The following is a 24,054-nucleotide window of genomic DNA, read 5'->3' on the forward strand; positions in this document are numbered from 1 at the left end:
TATTGCAGTATATTTCTATGTCTATTTTATGCTCAATATTTAGCTAGTTGATTTTGTAAAATATAAGTTGCACTAATAGTCGATTAACATAATTCTATCCATGTCAATATATATTTTTATTATATTTAGTAGGCTATATTGTTTTCACAATTTATTTCAGGTGTTTCTTCTCTTTTCTTATTAACAGTTTAGTTTTCCTTTTCTTTCCTTTTCTAACTGAAGAGCGGCATCACAGGCGCAAACGCATTACCTTCGGACAATGTAGTTCACAAATAAACATCCCCACACAGCTCTACCGTCGGCAGCATACAGTTCCCGGCGTCCTTTGGAGCCGCTGTGGTCCGTTGTTTTCCTGCTCAGACGCGGCTAGTTCAAGTTGCCATAGCACGGTGTAGCTGGGGGTTGTTCTTCTGTTAGCTATCACTTCCAAATCGACAAACCAACGGCTCTTTTGTAACGCATAATGTAATGGTAGCATTTATTTTCGCTGTCTCCGCTGGGTATTTGCAGTGTTATGCAGTTTTTGCGGTAAATTAGTTGGCTTACGTTGAGTCAGCTAGCTAACGTTCACAGTAGTCGCCACTTGTTGCTAACCAGGGGAAGCATCACTCAAAACAACAATGCCCGGCACTGTGATTTATTAGGAAGAGGACAGTTTGAATTGTAGTGTTATGCTTGTCAGATAGCTTTCTGTCTTCACTGGTTGTTATGGTAACAAGTCGCCCATTTGTGCTAGCTATGAGAACGATATATATTGTAAAGAAAGCTCAAAAACCGCCCAGTTTGTTCGTTAATCTGATTAACGTTGTAGTTAACAGTTAACGTTTTCCGCGGACAAAGCCAAATCGTCAGATTTGCCCAGTCAGCCGTTTTTCGTCTCCTCCACTTGCCCTTTCCCAAACTATGGATACATCCAGTGAGTCGGATTCATACGACAGGAGGAGGGTGCAACGGCCTCGGGGTCGTGAAGCCCACCGCAGACCTGGACGGGAAATGGGCAGAGCCGGTGGGAGTGGAGGTGATGGTCGAGCAACAGACATCTCCGAGAAGATCAGCACACTGGCAAGCACTTTACAGGTACTCTGCCCTGCCTCATGAGACAGAGACCTCTGCATCTGTTCAGATTTCATCCAGCTGCAAATACTGAACAAGCATCTGTGTTTTGTAGTCCTACCCAACCCCCCAAGTGTTGTGAGCTTATAGTCTTCCACCACCTACCACTATTTTATAAATTTACAGTAGCAGTACATCAGCTTCCATATAACGTTACACCTATAATACATGTTGTATGTACATGTGTTGTTATAGCTTGCATTGATTCCTAAACTGATTTCAATAATTGTTAATTACAAACTCCTTTTTTTCTGGCAGGACACCAGTAGGAACTTGACCAAAGTAGACCGGATGCTGGGCCAGTACAGGGAGCATACAGATGATCACGCGGAAGCCATGGCACTGGTTAGACACCTGCTCTATTAATAAGAATTTAATAATGATCTTTTCACACCTTAAAGATGCAGATGAGTTGACATTGGTCTTTCCACTTAATTGAGCTATTTTGAATAAAATTCGCTGAATTTGAGTGACAAAATGAAACTTAATTTCCTGTAGTAATGGGAACACTGTGGCAACAACACTGGGCAATGTGAGGTGTTTGTCAGCTGTTTCATAAATCAGCATCTGCATATCCATAACATTTCAAGTACGATAACATACCAATCTGTGTGACAAGTAATGCTATTATTTTATCTTTTAGTCCTTTATTGCATTGTTTTTTTCAGTCCTCAATCATTTTCTCATCCCTTTTCCCTATTGTTTACCTGTTTGTTTTTCCTTAATAAGGCTATTGACACATTGTTTTTTCAGATTGTTGTTTGTATATGCTTCTTTTCCTGCATCAGCTCAGGGAGAACCTGGAGGAGTCCATCAGTCAGTTGCAGACGCAGAGGCTGGGCAGATCCAATGGGGCTCGGAGTGCTTCAGCCTCCACTTTACATACCAGTGACCTGGAAGCTTGCTCGGGATCGGGTACGGAGAAATTGACGGGATAATAGAAAGGATTTCACTGTCGGCTGTCCTCTGATTGTAGTCTTAGTTCTAGATAATTTACAAAGAGATGAAATGATACTATAATGACAACAAACACAAAAAGAACACATTAACAATGTTGTGCACCTTGAGTGAGTGTTTGGTGTTTATGTATGGTTAAATATTTTTTAAGTAACCAGCCTACAAAGGCTCTGGCTCCTGCTTTAACACTTATGTCACATCTGTTATTTCAGATGGCCAGCGTTTCTACCGTACTTCTCCACTGAGGGACTATACAGCCACTCCAGGACGGAGAAGGAGGTCTCAGTCTGCCAGTGTTCACTTCAAAGATGCCAACCTGGCAGGAGAGGATGTAAGGAATGGAGACAGACCATCTACCAATCAGTGCCATGTGTTACTGTCATGTAGTTTCAAATAGTTTCCACAAGAGGGCATACTGGGTCAGCAACACAGATACTAAATTTGTTATGCTAATCTTAAAGCAGCTTGATAAGATTTCATTCAAATCAGATATCGTTCATGTTAATATTTTCCTTTACAGAGGCCTACAGTGTGTTCAGAAATAACTATTTAATTTTCATTATGCATTCCATAGTGGTTGCCATAAATGTGCTTCTCTGTAAAGGCAAGCATAGCCAACTTTTTACTTTGCTTTGCTTGTGTATAATGTTTTGTTTTCTGTATCCACCCGTGGCTGGGCCACATAGGTTCACACTATGCACCAGTCCTTGAGGGATCTGCGATGTGACCAGCAAAGGCTGTCTGACGACCTGGATAGAGAAATCCTTAGGAGAAATAGGTACCTGAGGGGAGGAGCAACATCTGAATATTGAAATATTAAACTTATGTTTTTTGTTCCACATATCACACTGACCAGTACACAACTGAATTTACCAGTTGTCTTTTCTTTTCTTTTCTTTTTTTTGTAGTTAAGTAAAATGATTGCACCTTTCACAGAGCAAGGCCACACAGTGCTTTACAACAGTAAAATAGTTAGAAATAAGGCAATGAAGACTGTAAAAAAAACAAAACAAAACATAAGCAACAAAGACCTTGAAGAGGTCACAGTGTCAGAGATACTTCTTCAAAGACAATATGAGACGAGGTGATTTTTAGAGCTGAATTGAATTTTTTGTTTTTACCTTTATTTGTTACCTTTCATGATAACAAGTTGCATAAGTTAGTTAAATTATAAAAACTGGAGACAATGAGCATGCACAGTAAACAAAATATTCTCAGATACTTTTGTTTAATTGCCTTGAAGTCTGAAATAAAAAAATCTTAAAATCATCGACAGGCTCTTTTTTAAATAGATTTTTGCATATTCATGTTTAAAGGCTTAAAGTTTGTTAAAACGAAACACTAAATGACCTTGATTTCCTAAGTCTGCAAGAAGAAGCATATTTTGTTTTAAGACCAGTTTGGATGTTTGGATAAGACATTACGAATCTTGTACACACTGATCTAGTAATCCACGCAAAGTGCAAGGGGTTACTCTTCTGATCTATGCAGTCTCTTCTTTAGGTCTGCCCACAGATTTTCTATATTATTTTCTACCCTAAATTAGACCGTACATGTTTTAGTTTTTATACCCGCTCTACAGAAACAGTTTTTGCTCGAGCTTTGCAAACAAATGTATGTTTTTCAGGTCTTTGAAATGTATTTGATGATAAAGTGATAAAAGTGTCCTTGAAAGACTAAAAGAGACGGCACTGGAAAGTCAAAAGGCAGCAGATCTTTCTCCCTCCCAACATGACATTTTCAGGATATTTAAAAATCTCTCCTCCTTGGTGCTGCTGACCGGACTAAATTGATCCACCATCAACCACTGTATTTCAACTGAAGCTGCATAATTATTTTTTAGTTGTCACATTATGCATTCAACGTTTGATCAATGATGTCCTGGAATAGAATTTTTCAAAATGATGGCGAACTCTACTGTGTAAATATCTTCAGTCTGCTGTGTTTGTCTGTTTTTTTTATTTATTTTTTTATAGGTCTGATATTGACACCAGACGAGCGATGGAGAGCCTCTCAGGACACATGACGACTTCCCAGAGACAGGCCTCAGTGAGTTGTAGCTGTGAATTTCACCAACAATACTTCAAGTATGCTTTCTAGCTCAGTGCACTTTGGAAGAAAAGTGGATGCATCCCGAATTTAAGGACCTCACAGCACAGTTATTGATACATAAAAAATGGCTGTATAAAGCATGCAGTATGCAAATATGTTAGTTTTCTGAATAGAGAACAGCTACGGACAAATGGTGTCCCCATTTTCAAATGGAACTTCAGTGAAGTCTAACTTTAGCAAATATCTCTGTATAATTTCCAGACACATGGCTCCTCGCTGCACCGTCACTACTGTGACAAATATGCTGCTTGAAATGACAGCCAACATGTTTAATATTTTTTATCTTGCCACGGCTGTGGACGTGACAAGATAAAGGTATTAACTGTCTTTTACAGGTGGATGAGATGCTTCCTGATTAGACAGGGAATTCTTGCGTCATGAATGTAATACTTCCAGTCAGCTCTAAGAGATATTTTTGTCACCCACCCTTTTAATTTCCTGGTGTCTCATTTATCATATCTTGCTGCCATTCCTGCACCGGGGATGTTTGCTTGACCTGAGGTGTCCTCTGTCTCACTGTCTGCAGGTGTCGTCTCGTGTGGAACAGCGTCTGCAGGAGCTGGAGAAAGAGATGCGCACTGAGCGAAGTTTCATGGAGAGAGAGAGAAGGTCTGATCAGCGGGCTGCCATGTCTGATGAGCTGCCGGAGGTGACACCCCCCCACTCATCTGCTGTGATCCCTCCATCCAACACTCACATGTTCTCTCACATTCAAAAAGAACGGCCAAAAATAATCTAGAGACAACACGAAGGCACATAAATTCAATGGAGGGATGTGGACAGGACAAGATAAAACATAGCAATACTTAACTTTTCCATTATTTGTTACATACACATTAATTCACATCAGTATGATAGAAATGTGTCACATTTAGCTGAAAGGCAAAGTTTCATCTGCAGTCCCTGAGCAGGTTCTGTTATACTTTAAAAGAAACAAACAAGTCATACAAAAGTAGACCAACAACATCAAAGCACATAGAACGGATACAGCTGGATTGGAAAGAAACCTAGTTAAAACCATTACAGAGTAGACGCATACAGGCACATATGACAATAACAATTTGACTTACACAACTAAACACATCATACAAGCAAGTATAAAGGACTCATGAAGCACACATGCAGACATATACACATAAAAAGAATAAAGCAGGCAGTCACATATGGCATGCAGACTTCAAACACATTAGAAAGACACTGATTGACAGAGCAGGATGAAAATATATCAGATTTCATGTTGGCCCTGGTCTTTATCCAGTGGCCAAGCTTTCAGCTTGTAGCAAAAGTGTTCCTGATGGTTAAGTCTCTCAAATCAGTGTGTTCCAGCTATGTGACTCTTGGAAAGAAAAAGCTGATTGGCTAAGTGGACGTTTACCTTTTCATTTTCTGATGCAGTCACTTCTATTGTAAGCTCTAATGTACCTGCTTTTACTGTAGTTCTGTTCTCACAAATCTAGTCAAAATGGAAGTAGCAATACTTTTACGTATTTTATAAAATGGCATGGCGTCTTGCTATTTTATCAGTTTGTCCCAGCTTAAGATGACATATTTTAGTAAAATGTCACAACAGTGTTGATGATTTGGCTTTTTGTCTGAGACCTTCACAGCCTTGTGCTTTTAAATGTCTGAGCCCAACTAATCAAGCAATATGTAAAATGAGAGAGAATCATTGCATTCATAAATTATTTTACTCATAATTACAAATACTAAGAGGCATTCAATTAAATACATTTTTTTTCCAACATGAGGAGAAATTTGGCTGATGGGACAGCGAAGGCAGTAGCAATAAACGCCTGACATTTACGCAATGCTCAAAAAACCAAAATTTGGCCGTTCTGGTTGCCAACTCTGGCACGGAATGGTTAAAATGCAAGGTTGATTCTAAAAAATGAAAGCTGAAACATTCTCCAGTTATCTCTGTTGAATAATTATTCCTCACCTTGACAAAGCAGAAGTCAGAAAGCAACCAAAACCACTAACTATAATTGGTGTGATTAATAATCTTCCACACAATTAGACACATTAGATTATTTGCATTTATTACTGTGTTGACAAGAACATGGACAAATCTCTGATACTGGGGTTTGTCTCTAATGTACTGCCTTGCTCTCTTGTTTGTTAAAGCAGCGTTCCTACTGTGTTACTCAGCCCTCTTGTTCCGCTCTATGAGAATAGAAAGCACACCTACTAAGATGCAGTTCAAATGGTCGCTAACAAGTAATTGCTACTTTCCTGTATTTCATGCCAATCATGTTTTTTTGCGTGTATATTTTTTAAGCCATGCATTTGTGTTAACGCATTAATAGCTGAGAGAACTCTGTCATTAGGTGCACTTTGGTGATGTAGACTCATAGCTAGATGCTCTCAATAGATGCCCACAGTCACAGTAACAAATGTTATCTTGTATTATTGCACTCCTACATTGCTACTTTCCATTTAGGCACACAAATCACCCATATTCTACACAAGCAGTATTTTAGTTCATTTTTTAAATAGCTGAATCATTTGTTTCTTGGTTACTGGTTTGGAGGACTGTTTCGTTGAAGCTAATCAGTGTCATAGCATCAGTTTATTTTAAATCTCTTGTACCTATTGCAGTTTATTAGCAGACCACAGAGGGGCACTGTGTAGCTGTATCCAGACCTTTGTGAGTGAGACTTTTCAACACACTGTGTAATGATAGTAGCTACGAATTCATTTACATCCTTCTCTCCGTAGTGCCCTAATGGGACACCAGCAGGGCCTGGGGCGATGGGAAATAATGCATTTGTCCAAAAAAATTAAGGGTAAATAAACAAGAATGAGCAAGTAAAGAGGAAAATAATCTCTTTTACTACTAAAGAGTAGAACAAGAGGGAGAGCAGAGGGCACATTTATTCCCCACCGATGAGCCTGCTGTGATGTGGATCAAATAGATGATGAGTCACTTGAGTAGATGTTATTGCTAGCAGCCGGTAATTCATCACCACAGCCTGCTCAGAATGAGTGGGATCTAAGCTCTTGTACAAATCCACCATGATGCCAGTATCCTGTTCCAAAAAGACAAGATGGGAGATGCTGTGATGCAATAGCACCTCTCATGTTGCATTCTTACACTACTCTTGTATGTGTGCTCCTATAATAATACATGCTGTTGACTGTATTTTGTGTTTTGTAGACTTCAGGGAGGCACCAAGTTCAAGCCCACGAGAGAGAGGAGGCTATTGCAGCCAGGCTACTGAAAGCAGAAAGGGAGAAGTCCAAGGTAAATATATATTGCTTTGTTTGTTTATTTGTGTATGTAGTACTGAAAGATGTAATTTTTGTAAAATGGCGGTGTCTTGTGAACCAATGTGCGATTAGCCAAAGGAAACAACCTTTGAAAAGTTATTATGAACTTAATTGTATGAAAGTTTGCCTTTTAAAAGAACCATTTTACAGAAATTGGCAGGAGTAGTAGTTAGCATTCACATTTTTACTCAGGCAGTTAATATATAAAACCCATTTGGCTGAAAATGTAGGAGCCCCTCCCTAACACTTTCATAATGGAGCCTTATTTCAAATTGTATACATTCTAAATTCGTAGATCGTAGATGCTGCATGCCTAATGAGGCGATGCTCATTCTCACCCTTAGAACACATCACACCAGGCTGCTGCTACTTGTACATCAATTTCCAAAACCCTTGTCCATTATGTGTTATCTTCACATTGTTATTGTTGTGCTCTCCTTAGATGGAGCAGGAACTGGAGAGAGCAAGACGACTACTAGAACAATCTGAGGATAGCAGAGAGTCCCTTGTTCGACAGGTTTGTGCACTCTACGTGATTGTCTATGCAAGTGTACAGTAAACCTCAGGAGACAAAACACTAAACAGCGCATCGTGTGCGAACTTCAGTGTCGTTTGCCCACTGTCAGACAGTTAGATGTCTTTGTGTATGCTTACACGGCTGATGATCTCCAGGTGGAGGACATGAGCGGTGAGCTGCTGAGGACGAGGAAGGAGAAGACTGAGCTTCAGAGGGCCCGGCTGGAGACTTTTCAGCCCATTGCTCAGCCACATGGCAACCATACTGACAGGGAGGAGGGAAGAGGTGGACAGCCAGGGCCAGGTACTGAATATACTGAGAGGATATTGATGCAGGTTAAATGGACGGGTTAACAGATTGCTATGCCGACTCTGTAACCATAGAAAAAGCTGCCATTGTCTTGTTCTTTTTTTTATGCATCGATTTCTCCTCAAAGGCAATCTTCAGACAGCACACATGCATTGCCAAATGCTTGATCAAAATATCTTGTAAGAGTAGGAGAATGGGTGTATGCAGGGAAGTGGGAAGAGAGAAGTCTGAGATCAGATACAGGGCCAGCAAGAGTAAAGACAGGACAAGTGGAGTGTTTGAGAGAGGGCAGAGAATTGATTGGGCCATAGCACAGAAAAAGAAGAGAAAAATAATATCAAATCTGGGGTCATAAAGGAGAGAAAATTCAGAGTAGATGGTAGTAAAAGTATTTTATCTTACCTTTCAGTGACCCACTGTTTGTTGTAATGGTATTGATTCTAATGCATCAAAGGGCAGTGATGGATTCTTAGAAATGTGTCTACGGTTCTATAGTAGTTCAATATGCAGTAATTTTGCAGATTTATATTATTTGTTTAAATCTGTATTTCACATAGATTGGATAAAAAATTGTGAAAAACTTTATGACTACATCACCCTTAGTACTTAGTGTTTGTGTACCAGCATGTTTGTTTATCATGGGTAATCCTTCATTCACATCTCTTATCACTTCATTAATATTCGGTTCACGTCTACCAACTGTTGGTCTGCCCCAAGTGACCAAGTGAAGTAACTGACAGTGAGTCATGCAAATGAGCCTTCAGTATATTGGGTAAAGAGGTAACAGTATTCAGAGTTAGGTTAGAAAATTATTCAAAATGGACTTAAATATTTGTCTCACACACAAAATGTTTTTACAGATGGTACAGTGTATTTCTTGTGTTCCCTAATACATCGGTCACTTCAATTTCCTTGTCACTGTAGTTCTAACAACACTTTGATTATGTGCCTGCATGTGTGCGTGTGTGTATAGATCGCTTGAACCTGGAAAAAGAAGTGTCGGACCTGAGAGTCCAGCTGCGCACGGCCTCCGTTCTCAGCGAGGTTGAAGAACTGAAAAGGGCTCTGGACCGCAAGGAGAAGGAGAGGGTCCAACTCAGTGTACAGGTGGAGGTGTGCATCAGAGAAATAACGTGACAGTGGGTATTTATGTAAAGCATCAAGCTCTTATAACACCAGTGGTTCAGAGAAGGCATTGCATATCAATTCCTCCTGTTCTTCAACTCATTCTTTAGAGTAAAGAATAAGTGGGAAACATTGAGGATCTCTTAGCTGGAGTGCAAACGAACACAACACAAGCATGCTTTCGATTTTGTTCGTGCTGGCGTCTCCACCCTGAGCGGGGTTATATCAGTTTGTCGGGGTGCCTCTCATCCGTGGTCGCATCCTCCACCAACTCCATGCCACTTGATCCTCTTAAAATAGTCAGATGAAGTGACAGTTGGAATAGGAGATCAGAAGTCAACCAGCAGTCATTTATCCTTCTCATACATCTGTGATGTGTCACTTCCATCACTGTAACAAGACATTAAAAGAAATACGCATTCACTCTGCTATGCAGGGGTATTCAAGGCTACGGTGGGTATCAATAAAATGTTAGTAGAAATAGCTGCACTTTAAGCATTGGCACATTCCTCTAATCTCTGATGTTTCTTTCACTGAAAATGCGTTTAAACTCCCACGATTCCCTTATTGCAGAGTCGGTGTGAAAAAAAAAAAATGAAGTGGGTGTTTGCATGTAGCACCTGGGGCGCCTCTTATGGTTTTTATGTCTAGATCAAAATAGACGTTGGAAATGTTTCATTTTAACGGTAAATGAGCAAAAATGAAGTATAATGAGGAGAATAGGGTGGAAGATTCAATTTCTCAGTGACTGAATTTATATACAGTCTAAAATGTCTGTTACTAATCAGTCTATGACTAATTACTGCTAACTGGCAGTCTTATTAGTACAAATACCTAAGCGGCACCAGGCTAACCTTACTTGCCCTGGCTTTAGACTTCAATCAAACTTGAAACATCAAAGTGATTGTGATTTTCTTGTGGATATGGAGTTAATCCAGTGCAACTCTCCTTTCAAACTACTTTTCAGAAAAGCCTTGCAGATAATCCAATTGTAGATAGCATGTAAACACAGTCTCAACCTTCTTTGACCTTTCTGTCTTTGCCATTTGTCCTACTCTTTGCAAGCTGTACCCACCCTTAACGGTTCAGCTTTTCTTAAAATCTCTGATACTTTTATTTTCTTTTTGTGCTTCCTTCTATAAACATCAAATCCTAGCTTCCACGGCCCCAAACCAATTCCTCCACACCCTATGTCTCCCGTTCTCCTGCCTTTCTGTCCTCTTCCTCCCATTAGCAGTAGCAGTCAAACACACACACACACACACACACACGTCCTTGACCTTTCTCTTTTCTATATACCAGGAATTGTCATCAGACCTGGCGCGGCGGGAGCAACAGCAGCTACGAATGCTGGAACAGTTAAGGGAGATACAGGTATTTTAATATTGGTTAATGCGTCACACTGTAATTCATAAGTGGATAAATAATATAATTCAAGGACCAGAAACAAGGTGTGCTTTTTCTAGTGTCAATTTAAATTGGCAACATACTGTGTGCACTGCCTCATTCTGGGCAACAAGTTCATAACTGTATTATGTAAAGAATTGAAAAACTAACTCTGCAGAAATGATCCTTCAGAATTAGGCCTGTGAGACATTTTAGGATTCACCACATAAAAAACACTGATTCAAAATACAAATAACGAATACACCCTTTATTTATAAATTCACTCATCCTTTCAGAGCCGTGGGCAGGCAGAGAGTAGGGAGACAGAGACATTACTCCAGGAGAGCATGCGGAGCAGAGATGAATTGAAGACCAGGGCCCAAGAGGCGGTGCGACAATGGAGGGCAAAGTGCAGGAGACTGCAGAAGGATTTGGAGGAGGCGATGGCCCAGGCTCAGTTCCATACCGACAAGGCCTTGCAGGTCGGTTGAAGCAGATGCCTTCGTTGCACGACTTTTGCACCACAGCCTACAGTAGCAGCTGCAGCTAAGTAACTGCTGATCTTTATAATGTTGGCTGAAAAAAAATCAATCTTAAAGACTCAGTGAGTCTAGCTGACTGATCTCCTGCATTCTGCCTTATTTCAAGACATTGCTAGCTGAAGGAGTGGAATCATAAAACTGCTTTTGAAGTGAGTAAAAGGTATCTCGCCCTTTTTGCCTTAAAGGGTCAAAATTACACATGAAGATCAGTTTACTTGTCTCAAGGAGTACTACTCAGTCTGTAAAAACAGGCATATAGCTTCTTCTGTGGCTTTGGAGGGAGCTTTACGAAGTTTGACGGAATAAACCTGATGATGTCATCGTTGAAACGTAAATCCTATGCTACATTGGACATTTAGGAAACAGTGGGGATCTGATGAAAGATGCTATTGTGTTGCATGATGAGAAATGTAGGATCTATGTTTTTTGGACTTTGACCAGTACTAGGACTAAAAGTGAAGATATCTCAGAGTCTTTGATGCTCTGATTTTTTAATCTTTGCCCTTATGAGTCATTTAACTTATGGAAGCGCAGTACAAAGTCACTTGAATGCCTCTTTAAAGAAGCATTTTTGTGTCTCATTTGGATGTCCAATCTCCATTAAAACTAAAAGCATTTTGACACTATTCATACTGACAAAGAAATTGCCATTTTCCTGCTAAGAAAGTCTGTCCCATGGTGCCTAAAGGTACTGATATGCATTGTGTATGAACTTCTCTACGGTGAAGCCTCTGAGCAAGCAGCATGAAAATGCATTGCCTTCTGCTGCAGCTGTTGACTGAGCTAGTGGCTAACCAGCTGGCAACACTGTGAACAACAGCGGACTTCATCTTCCTTTCAGTTGCATTTTCCCAACAGTGGACTCTGGCTCATGCACAGCTGCTTTGACTTTGACAGTGTGTTCTGAAAAATGATCTATAATGTCTGCACTTAGATCCATTTCTCAACTCCAGTAGTCGACTGATTTGTAGTGACGCCCCAGGTGGCGAGAGGAAAACAAAACTTACCTCAGGCAAACTTTCCCTATAAACTCTCCCTTCTGCAATTCACTGACGTCAGAATATATCTGTGGATAGTGGCTCAAACTAGGTTGCGACAACTGACTACAGTGATACACAGAAAACTGGCTTTTACTACACTTTCAAGTGTTGTGAATATGATAAGACACACAACCCGAATGTCTACCCTGTTACTAAGATGTTAAATTTAAAATATATTTAGCAGCTCCATGTTTCCAAACAATGGTCCTCCCTCCATTGTTGCACTACAGTGATGGAGGGTTTTCAAGTTTAGATGTCAGTGTTTTATAGAAATAAATGTACACCCTCCCATCACAGGGCAAATACAACTGTTGAAATATTTATGAGTTTTTCTGGCTCCATGTACTTACATTGTGGAAATGGACATCAGCATCTTATGTACCTTTAAGATTAATGTTTGGAAAGGGGAGATATACAGTGGGTACAGAAAGTATTCAGACCCCTTTAAATTTTTCACTCTTTGTTTCATTGCAGCCATTTTCCAAAAATCAAAAAAGTTCATTTTATTTCTCAGTAATGTACACTCAGCACCCCATCTTGACAGAAAAAAAAAGAAATGTAGAAATTTTTGCAAATTTATTAAAAAAGAAAAACTGAAATATCACATTGTCATAAGTATTCAGACCCTTTGCTCAGTATTTAGTAGAAGCACCCTTTTGATCAAATACAGCCATGAGTCGTTTTGGGAAAGATGCAACAAGTTTTTCACATCTGGATTTGGGTATCCTCTGCCATTCCTCCTTGCAGATCCTCTCCAGTTCTGTCAGGTTGGATGGTAAACGTTGGTGGACAGCCATTTTCAGGTCTCTCCAGAGATGCTCAATTGGGTTTAAGTCAGGGCTCTGGCTGGGCCATTCAAGAACAGCCACGGAGTTGTTGTGAAGCCACTCCTTCGTTATTTTAGCGGTGTGCTTAGGGTCATTGTCTTGTTGGAAGGTGAACCTTCGGCCCAGTCTGAGGTCCAGAGCACTCTGGAAAAGGTTTTCGTCCAGGATATCCTTGTACTTGGCCGCATTCATCTTTCCCTCGATTGCAACCAGTCGTCCTGTCCCTGCAGCTGAAAATCACCCCCACAGCATGATGCTGCCACCACCATGCTTCACTGTTGAGACTGTATTGGACAGGTGATGAGCAGTGCCTGGTGTTCTCCACACATACCGCTTAGAATTAAGGCCAAAAAGTTCTATCTTGGTCTCATCAGACCAGAGGATCTTATTTATCACCATCTTGGAGTCCTTCAGGTGTTTTTTAGCAAACTCCATGCGGGCTTTCATGTGTCTTGCACTGAGGAGAGGCTTCCGTCGGGCCACTCTGCCATAAAGCCCCGACTGGTGGATTGCTGCAGTGATGGTTGACTTACAACAACTTTCTCCCATCTCCCGACTGCATCTCTGGAGCTCAGCCACAGTGACCTTTGGGTTCTTCTTTAACTCTCTCACCAAGGCTCTTCTCCCCCGATAGCTCAGTTTGGCCGGACGGCCAGCTCTAGGAAGGGTTCTGGTCGTCCCAAACGTCTTCCATTTGAGGATTATGGAGGCCACTGTGCTCTTAGGAACCTTAAGTGCAGCAGAAATTTTTTTGTAACCTTGGCCAGATCTGTGCCTTGCCACAATTCTGTCTCTGAGCTCTTCAGGCAGTTCCTTTGACCTCATGATTCTCATTTGCTCTGACATGCACTGTGAGCTGTAAGGTCTTATATAGACAGGTGTGTGGCTTTCCTAATCAAGTCCAATCAGTATAATCAAACACAGCTGGACTGGAATGAAGTTGTAGAACCATCTCAAGGATGATCAGAAGAAATAGACAGCACCTGAGTTAAATATGAGTGTCACGGCAAAGGGTCTGAATACTTATGACCATGTGATATTTCAGTTTTTCTTTTTTAATAAATTTGCAAAAATTTCTACATTTCTGTTTTTTTCTGTCAAGATGGGGTGCTGAGTGTACATTACTGAGAAATAAAATGAACTTTTTAGATTTTTGGAAAATGGCTGCAATGAAACAAAGAGTGAAAAATTTAAAGGGGTCTGAATACTTTCCGTACCCACTGTAAATACTGTCTATTGCAATCCATATTGTATGTTGCATGGAGCCCTCTTACCATCGTCCATACAATATGGAGAGGAGAATGAAACTGGGCTCAGTTTTAAAGGAAAGAATGAAAGGCAGATGCTAGTTAGAACTACTAAATACCCATGAAAACACACCAATACAAGTAATATGTAATGAAAAATGTTCTGGAGCTTTTTAATGAGCAAAGCAAAATGGTTGGATACTTAGGTATGCCTTTCTCTGTTCATTTAATTCATACTTTGTTTTACCTATTTGGTATATAGGGCTTTGTATCAAAGTCAGATTAACACTCTTGAACAATGTGTTGAAGAATGAATTAACTTATAATAATATAACCAAATAGGAAGTCAAGTAGTCTGAGTACCTGTGCAAGGTATGCTATGGCAGTTGTGCTCAGTTGAATAATTAACAGCTGCTTATTAGTTATTATTATTAACTTGAAAGTCACCTCCCAGTGATTTCCATTCCATTTGAACTGAGTAAGTCACCTCCAAGCTCACAGTCAGCAGCTTCGCGCCTCAAAGACAGACAGACAGACAGGCAGACTCCCACCTGGCATTCTCGACGTGAAGCGAATTAATTACAAAATCATTTCTGCCCCCTTAATGAATTAGGGGAGAGAATCAAGTGCTCAATTAAATGATTAGGTTCTGAGCTACAGCAAAGTCTTTGCAAATTCCAGTCAAAGCCAGAGTATTAGAAGCAATCTGCCTTGAACAGACCTGACCATTGTCCCTTATCAGGGAGCTGAGTGCTAGCATTTTCCTATCAGTGCAAGAGCTGGTACTGCATATGTTTCTCTCCCTCTGTCTCCCTGTCACTCTTTCTTTTACTCTCATCATTATTGTTAGAGCTCCTTTTTTGTACGCCATCTTCCGCCGCCTCTTCATTTGTCATTCTTCATTTCCTTTCTCCTCTCCCTCTCCCCCATTCTCTGTCTTTTTTGCTCCTGCCTCTCTCTTTCTCCCTCCAGGCAGCCAGGGAAAAGGAGAGCTCTCAGGCCCAGCTGAAGGCGCTGAGCCAGCAGACTGAGGCGGCCCGCAGGGAGCTTGCTGAAATCCTAGGCCGCTTGGCCCAGCGTGAAGAAGAGCTCCACCGCAAGGACGTGGAGCTGTCCGAGACCCGCCAGCGCCAGTTGTCACTGGAGCAGGAAATGCGGGAGGTGTGGGGTTAAAAATAACTTTATCTTTCAAATCACTAGGGACACAAAATAAATAAAAATAAATAAATCTTTTTTGTTTTGTTTTACTTATAGGACCAAACTATGTTGGCCAGGTTTTCATTGAACAATCTGCATCTAGTAATCTTTATTGTTCCTTAAATTTCAATCCATCAGGCTAGCTGCAAGTCTAGTTTATTGATTCAAGACCAGAGCCAAGGCCAGACCAGTGTCAGTTTGCCTTTTTCAAAAATGACATTCAAGCATTCAAATCATATCACACTACCACCATGAGGTCTGCTATTTGGGTGTCATGTAATGATGACACCTTCTTTGAAAGTAGTCAGCAGGCATTGAAATTGTGCCAAAGTAGACATATCAGTTCTTTTTTCTAAAATTCTTGTTTAGTAGATAACACATTCACTATCTTGTACAAATCCCAGAGTAACCACACATGTCTGATGTTTCGATTCATTTCTGTTGCCAGACCAATTTGTCTTGTTTAGTTTGAGGTGCTTTTAAAGTATAAATGAAAGTGTAGCAAAAACCTCGACTAAAGAGTCCTTAAAAGAGCTTTGATCAGATTCTAACCACGCTCTTAACCCTAGGTGAGGGAGGCCTCCTCTGCCCTGGAGGAAGAGACTCTGCGTCAGGCAGCTGTCCAGGCAAGACTGAAGGAAGAGAACCAGAGGCTGGAAGAACGAGCTGACACCCAAGCCCGTCGTTGTCAGAGAGACCAGGACACACAGGCCGAGCTCCAGTCCGCCCTTAAGCAGATGACCTCAGCCAATGCCCAGCTAGTCCAGCGGTTGGCTGAGCAGGAGAGCTCCAAGAAGGAACTCCAGAAGGGCGCCTTGGAGCTCCAGGTCAAGCTGACAGCAGTACAGGAGGAATGTGCCGCATTGGGGAAGCAGCTGCAGCTCGAGAGAGAGGTCCATCAGAAAGAACTATACAACATGAAAGCGATGATGGAGGACAGCAGGACAAAGAAGGATCGCGACGTGCAGGACATGCTCAAGCTCTGCCGACAGGAGCGGGATGAAATACAGGCACACCTGAAGGAGGTTAAGGTATGCCTTTTTACAAATATGCCACCCCGAAAGAGGTTTCTCCTTTATGTTAGCCACAAAACAATATTTTTTAACACCCTCTCATAGTGATTTTTCGATGCAGTGACACATTAGTCATATAGACATAGCTCAACATCTCTCAGTAAGTCATGCGTTTTTAATTTGTCTTTATAATATTTAGCATTAGAGGCAGATATAGCTCAATAAAGTCTCTCTCTCCCCTCCCCACCTGAAGCTGTTAGTATGGTTGATCTATTGCCATGAAATAAGCATACCTTTGATCTTTATTTAAATGCTTCATATCATATGTTGTTGAAATCATATTTATCCCTGCTGCGGCACAAACACACACACACACCCAAAAGCCACAGTGTAATTCCAACACTGGGATAATAGCCTTATAGCCAGGCTAGCTGTTTCCCGGTGATTCAAGTCTTTATGCTAAGCTAAGCTAAGCTAACCGGCTGCTGGCTTTAGCTACAATAGTTATCATACAGATTCGAGAAGGGTATCGGAACTCTTGGCAGGAAGGTGAATTAGCGTATTTCCCATGTATTATGTATCAGATGTTATACACTCTTAATTTGTCAAATCTTTTGAGATGTCAAGGTCATAAGCCAACCAAAGAGGGTTTTTTTCTATTCACCCAGGCATGGATCATTTAGAGTGCCACACTCTAAATGACTTTTAGAGTATCATTGGCACACACTTCAAATTCAGCACAGAATAACATGCCTCAGTCACTAAACATCTGGCATATTTCCGACTCAGCGAGACACAGACAAAATTCTCATTTAGAGTAATTTTCTTCATTGGCCGGGGCTCTGTCCTCTGAGTAAGGGTGAATCGAGGATAACTGAGCTTTTAATGGTGTGTGGTGCCCCGTGGATCCTCTTGGCCATTCCAAAGCTCCAAGCGTGAATATTTAAAAACCCCCGATATCAGACCTCAGAAGTCTCATCAAGGCAGCGGTAGAGATAGGGGACTCCACTTGACTTACTCCTTCAGCGCCCCAGCCCCCTCCCTCCCTTCAATATCTCCAATGATGAGCCCACATGGGTACATTGTTTCTTAAGGGGCATGGTCCTCCCTGATATGGTTGAGTTCAGCCAATTAGCTGTGCTGAATGGCATTAATATCTGACATAGCTCATTGTAATGGTGTCATTTCCAAGCGCGGTAAGGACAAGGGCGTTTGCTAGAATGTTTTTAAGTACTAGCCTACGGGTGCTGCAGATGTCCCTAAAAAGCCCACCCAATATTCACATAGCATAGCCAGAAGCCTGTATTACGATTTTGATACAGTCAACTGTCAGAGAAAGCTTAAAATATTCTTATTTTCTTGTCCTTGTCCTCTCACTCTTGATTTCTCCTCCACTCTATCTTCCCTCTCGCTGTCTCTCTCTGCCTTAATCCCTCTCTTACTGCCTCCCTCCAGTTCTAATTTTGCATTTTCCATCTGTTTTTCCTCCTTTCTGACTTCCAGCAGTTCTGTTTTTCCATTTTTTCTTTGTTTGTGTCACTCCTGTCACTCTCAGTCCTCAGTCATTGTTGTTCATTCCACTTTACTGTGTCTTGAGCTGTGTGTGATAATGTGATCATTGTAGATATAAAGCTAATGTCAGAGGCTGGATTTGCCTTTGCACACTTCAGCTGGACTGAGACATGATTTACAGACTTGATTTCAAAGTCTTGGCAATGGTATTATCCATTCTCTTGACCCATTACATGATGATCTCTCTGTGTGTGGCACAGAATGTCATGCCAGACCTTATTGTGACTGGCAGACATATGATCCAAATAGCAGTATTTATCAGCATTTGTCTATGAAATGAAAGCATATTTGCACTACTGACTCAACTCCCAGTATATTTGAGGACTTTAAAATCAAAGTAATATGAATTGCATCCTGCTTTGGTTGATATTTTTTGCAAAAAATAAGCCTCCAGTGCTCATTGTCTCAAATTATTGCATGTGTATAAAGGCTTCAAACACATCCACTCTACTAGGCAGATGCAGCTTCAGACAAGGAGCTGTGTGGGGCGCTGCGCATCAAGTTGGACAGGATGAAGGATGAGTGTGATAAGCTGGCAGCGCAGCTGAGCACAAAAGACGAGGCACATGCACTTCTCAACAGAAAGTACCAGCTACTCAAACAGGAACTGGGTGACAAAGTAAGCCCTGCCTCCTTTCCATGTTTTTCAAACATAGTGACTAATATCGAATGATGTGAATCTTCCAATAAATACAGAATATCTGTCGTCAATCAGTGACATGTTTGTCCTCTCAGCAGTCAGAAAGGTTGGTTGTTTTTTTTGTAAACATTTAATCATCACAATGATATCTCCTTACTTGATCAGATATAACTGCAACAGGAAGCAAGAAAAACATATACAAACGATAGCTTACACGGACATTGATTTCCATTGTCCCTTCCGAGATCTAGGATATCTGGAAAGGTTATGTGATCATCCAAACTTAAGAATGGTTTGAAAGGTTAAGTGGTGCCAAATCAGCACTATTTTTGAAAGGGGTTTTATCAATATGTCCTCAGGTGTTTTACAGCAGCAGATGAAGTATTGAACCCCTGTTCATCTCTCTGTCAGGCCCCTGATAAGTTGTATGGGGCTCTTTGGGGGGATCTATGTATAGATTTGAATTGGGGGAATGGAGAAAAAGGAGCTCTTATTAATGTAACATGGGTGGTTTATTATCCCGGGGACAAGATAATGATTCACGGTCCCTGGGCAGCACTGATCAGTTGGTTCCTGTGCCTCGGACATATCGATTCACTGTGTCCTGGTAGGGACCCTGAAACTATTGACAGTGCTGGCCAGAGAGGAAAACTTAACTAGGTCTGTAAGTGTGAGAGGAAACTGAATGGCTTTCTGATGCCCACGGTTGTTTGTCTGTTTAGTGCTTATGTATTATTGAGTAAAATGTAACTGCTACTGGAATTGATCCAGCAAACCTGGGTCTCTCTACTCCCAGGATTTCTGTACTCATCTACAGAAAATCTGCTGTAGTGGTTGTCCTACTAAACATAACTGAAAACAGACAGTGATGGCTAATTTGAATCCACAATACCCCACTTGGCTCTCTCCCTTCCTCCACAGGTCAGATCAGGTGAGCGGAGACGTGCTTCGGAGTCAGAGCTCATTAAGTTGGAGGAGAAGGTGTTGCGGATGGAAGCAGAGCAAGAGGCAGTCTTTACCTCCATGGGTGAGGAACTAGATGCAGCTTGTCGCAGCCTGGCTAGGAACGGTGAAGACAAACTACAGGTATTACATTTTATTGCATTGTATTTAATTCTATGTCATTTTGTTTGTTGTGTGTGTTTAAAGTTAAAAAGGCTCCAAAACACACTCACAGACATGCAATGCTGATAAACCATTTGCTTATTAAGGAACACGCAAACAACTGCCTATTCACGCACCCTGCAACATGAGCATCTCATTAGAGGAATATTGGTCCTATATTGACTTGCCATTTAGCTCTGGTCGTCTAGTTGGTCCATCAACTCCTGAGAAAAGTAGTTGGGTATTTGTTTAGTTTACAGTCCCTTGTTCACAGCAGCTTTTTGTCAGGTCATCAGCCTCTTCGGCTGTCACAGTCCCTGCTGCTCCTCTCAAGTAGTACCAAATTTCTGTAGTACCTGATATAAGAAATGCTATGAATGTAAATCATTTTACAGTTGCATCTATTCACTCACATGTGTAGTTTACAGTACATTTTACCTGAAAATGACTTTCCACATGACTTGAGATGATCATGCTTCGTTCTGATGAATCCTGTTTTGCCGCTTGGTGGTATGGAGCTTTTTTCTCCTCCTGTCTTTATTTGTGGCGTTGTAATGGCAGGAAAAATACATTTTCTGTTGCAATAGTTCTGTTAATAAAAAGTTAATTCAACTTTTCAACTATGGCAGATATACTTATTCAAGCACGGTATAATTTAGCAGAATTAGCGTTGAATTATCAGTTTTATCAGCACAGTTTTATTATTATTATTAAATTAATACTTCATAATGAACAGTACTCAGGGGGTCTGGTAGTGGCAGGTTTAATAATATATAATGATAAGGTTATTAATATTGCAAAAACTATTAATAAAGATGAATAAATACACAGCCCCACCCTGGCATCAGGGAACAATAACCAAACATTAAAATAGAGTCAAAGAATGGTTTCCCACCTAATATATGTCCACATTTAAACAGTGTTGGGCAAGTTACTCAGAAATTGTAATAAATTACTTACTTACTTATTACTCCTTAAAGTAATATTATTACTTATTACTGGGTGATAAAAGTAACTAGTTACGTTACTGTATTACTTTCCAGTGTTTCCCACAGTTAGACAGCGGGCAGGTTTGTGCAGTGGTGTTCATGAGAGAGAGAGAGAGAGAGAGAGAGAGAGAGAAAGATGGAGCGAGTCAGGAGGTGCTGCAGGAATATATGCTCCTCAATACAGCTTCTCAATCAAAAATGATTTTAAATAGTAGTAAAAAAATTTGAAAATCAATACGTGGCGGTCAGTGTTGATAATTATCCAAATTATAGGCTAATTATGGGAAACACTGCTTTCACTACCACCCCCAAACAAAGCTGTCTCTTCCGACTTTTTAGCTAATATATTCATAACAGCCGCAAGAAGTGTGGGTTTTACAAGCATATAGCCTAGGCCTAACGTTTCTTAACAAGCAAGTAAATCACGTCTTTTAAACAGCTGTTTTTCTGCACATGTAGCCTATTTATAAGAGCTGTATTCAGTAGTTACAAAACGCTACCTTAGAGCCACTCTCTCCCGACGAGTACAAGCATCAGTGGCAGCAGCTGCCGGAGTTTCTGTCTGTAAGTTTTACATTACTGTGCTGCTTCAGCAGATGCTTCAATAAATCAGATGTAGAAATGTTTGCGGTTGAAAGCTTTTTGTTGGTTTACACTAAACTACAATGTTCTTTGCATCAGACTGTGACACTATAATGGCAGCAGCTACTTACAGCTGTGCAAAGAACGCCTCTCTCCCTCGTTCTCCGTTCTTCCTTTAGTGTTTGGCTATCAGTGGACATGAACACCAAAGTCAGGTGCCGCTGACCTGTCGTTGATTCATGTCAATGATGGTGTGTTCAGTAATGAGTAACACAGTGTTACTTGCATCAGTAACTAGTAATAATAGTACTGTTTTAGAAAAGTAATTAGTTACACTACTTAGTTACTGGGAAAAGTAATATTACAGTAATATTATTACTGCCCAACACTGCATTTAAACACCATTTTACATTAATAAGGTGGACAGTGAAGTGTGAACCTGAGCACTGACCATCACAGCCAGCTGTTATTATAATACATACACAAATTACCACTCTTTAAAAGGTACGATAGGATTTTTTAACTTCAGCCAGATTAATAATCAACAGTGTCAGCCAATAAACCAATAAGCTCTAAGCACAACCAAAGCATAAAGTCAGCAAATGTGTGTGGGGTGGGGATGGGTATCATTAAGATATAACAGTATTACTACTCTTACCGATGCTGCTTATCAATACTTAGTTATTTTTTTTAAGGCAAAAAAAAATAAATTAAGAACAGGATTAACATTGCTTTATTATTTGAAATGTAAAAAACGAAATAAACAATTATTTACTGCAAAAGAAATACAGTGATATAGAACAACACTTGATTGAATTTATGAACCACCCCTAGTAAAACAACCTGCTGGCTAATGGATACTTTTAATCATGAACCCTTAAGTAAGTTATCTTTTTGTGTGGGTTGTAGGCTGCTACCATAGAGGAGCAACAAGAGATGGACGAAGAGCTAGGCAGTTGAAAACACTTTCGATAAATGTTTGGACAGATTGCTCGTGTTTCTGCGAGCAGGGTCTCGTGTGTGTGTGTGTGTGTGTGTGTGTGTGCGTGTGCTATAGCATGTGAGAGAGAGAGATTACAAAGGCTCAGCGAGAGATCTCTCTTCTGGATTGGGAATAGTGCAAACGCCCATCCCTAGTGTGGGGGTGTGTGTATGGGACAATAGAGGGGGAGAATGAGGAAGATGGCGGATGCGACCATGTGGGTGACTCTTTACACAATGATCCAAAATGGCAGGACACACTCTGCTTGTCCCCGCCAAAATGGTGTGGATCACACCTGGAGCTCACCTGGAGTGGATCCTATTTGCTGCCACTAAATACAATGTAACTACTGTTTTATCACATGTTACCCGGCAGTGAAGTTGAACATAGTGGCAGGAAATGCCACTATCAAAGATACATAAAATCCAGTTCATGGCACAGCTGATCCTCTGTACCTGAAGAAAGAGCAAAGTTGACTTTCAGGGAGAGAGCGGACTCAGAGTTCTGATATAGCGCCATTGTTCTCATAATGCGAGGAGACATGGCATGACAATTGGATGGAACGAGCAGGGCGGGAGCAACACAGGTGACAGACATGAGTCTAACGAGACACAGGCAGGCAGGGAGAGAGCAGAGGGAACAGACATGACACAGGTTACTGAACACATAACAGATCAGAGGAATAAATATAAACTAATAAAGACACAAGCAGACAGATCACCAAGAACTACAACCAACAATGAAAAACAGACAGAAGCTGAGATTAAAGAGAACACAGAGCAGACATGGGTAAAACACAGAGATACACCGACCAAAAGTAAACACTAAGACATCAACCGAGACACAGAACGAGGAGCTAAGACACAGAGCTAATCCTAAGATACAAGACACATACTAAGTAAACTTAAAGATGCGGATGAATGAAATAATAAACAAGGCTACACGGAGACTAAAGCAGAAAGATCAAAGTCATAATGACTAAACGGATCATAACCCCACAACCAGACACACAGACAGTAACAGACCAGCCAGCACTAGAACACAGAGTAACTGGACACAAGAAATAACTGAAACTCAAAACACAGACTAAGTATATAACAGATACTGGACACTAGGGGTGGGAATAACCAGAGGCCCCACGATACGATATTATGACGATACTTATGTCACGATATGATACTATTGCGATTTTACACATATTGTAATTTATTGCAATATTTTATCTTTTTCCCAACTTGAGATTGTGTCCCCAAAGGAAAATTATTTTTCTAGTGGACTGAAAAAGCAATTTTATTAGTGCCAAAAAACAAACTTCTCATGTACAATTTATAAAATAAAATCGGTACTTGACGTTTGTGTTACAATACGATATTTCCTTGCAAAATATCGCAATACTATGCTGTATCGATTTTTTCCCCCACCCCTACTGGACACCGGGCAATAGACAGGACAGAACCCAAAACTCAACATACTATAAGACAGATACTAACAAGACTACAAATAACATGACTGAGAACCAAAACAGAGCAG

General features: G+C 40.7%; 1 protein-coding gene across 3 annotated transcripts in view; it reads left to right on the plus strand.

Annotated features, from left to right (window-relative positions):
• The first annotated feature begins 334 nt into the window (after positions 1 to 334).
• LOC119909161 (centrosomal protein of 128 kDa) overlaps positions 335 to 24,054 on the plus strand; it is a 46,563-nt gene continuing 22,843 nt past the window's right edge. Inside the window, exons 1-17 of one of the 3 annotated variants that reach the window (XM_038727255.1) lie at positions 336 to 1,077; positions 1,372 to 1,458; positions 1,902 to 2,028; positions 2,283 to 2,401; positions 2,757 to 2,848; positions 4,047 to 4,119; positions 4,709 to 4,831; positions 7,340 to 7,426; positions 7,895 to 7,969; positions 8,125 to 8,272; positions 9,252 to 9,391; positions 10,706 to 10,777; positions 11,086 to 11,271; positions 15,418 to 15,606; positions 16,212 to 16,673; positions 18,682 to 18,846; positions 19,789 to 19,953. In XM_038727255.1, the coding sequence (XP_038583183.1) occupies positions 904 to 1,077; positions 1,372 to 1,458; positions 1,902 to 2,028; positions 2,283 to 2,401; positions 2,757 to 2,848; positions 4,047 to 4,119; positions 4,709 to 4,831; positions 7,340 to 7,426; positions 7,895 to 7,969; positions 8,125 to 8,272; positions 9,252 to 9,391; positions 10,706 to 10,777; positions 11,086 to 11,271; positions 15,418 to 15,606; positions 16,212 to 16,673; positions 18,682 to 18,846; positions 19,789 to 19,953 (2,484 nt within the window). In that variant the 5' untranslated portion in view covers positions 336 to 903. Of the gene's footprint in view, positions 1,078 to 1,371; positions 1,459 to 1,901; positions 2,029 to 2,282; positions 2,402 to 2,756; positions 2,849 to 4,046; positions 4,120 to 4,708; positions 4,832 to 7,339; positions 7,427 to 7,894; positions 7,970 to 8,124; positions 8,273 to 9,251; positions 9,392 to 10,705; positions 10,778 to 11,085; positions 11,272 to 15,417; positions 15,607 to 16,211; positions 16,674 to 18,681; positions 18,847 to 19,788; positions 19,954 to 24,054 lie in introns of all 3 variants that reach the window. The other 2 variants (XM_038727256.1, XM_038727257.1) reach the window with 2 other exon arrangements.

This window comes from Micropterus salmoides, unplaced genomic scaffold, assembly GCF_014851395.1.
Source record: "Micropterus salmoides isolate LMB-PRFRI ecotype aquatic unplaced genomic scaffold, ASM1485139v1 Ms_hic_scaffold_18, whole genome shotgun sequence".
In the NCBI taxonomy this organism is placed as follows: Eukaryota; Metazoa; Chordata; class Actinopteri; order Centrarchiformes; family Centrarchidae; genus Micropterus; species Micropterus salmoides.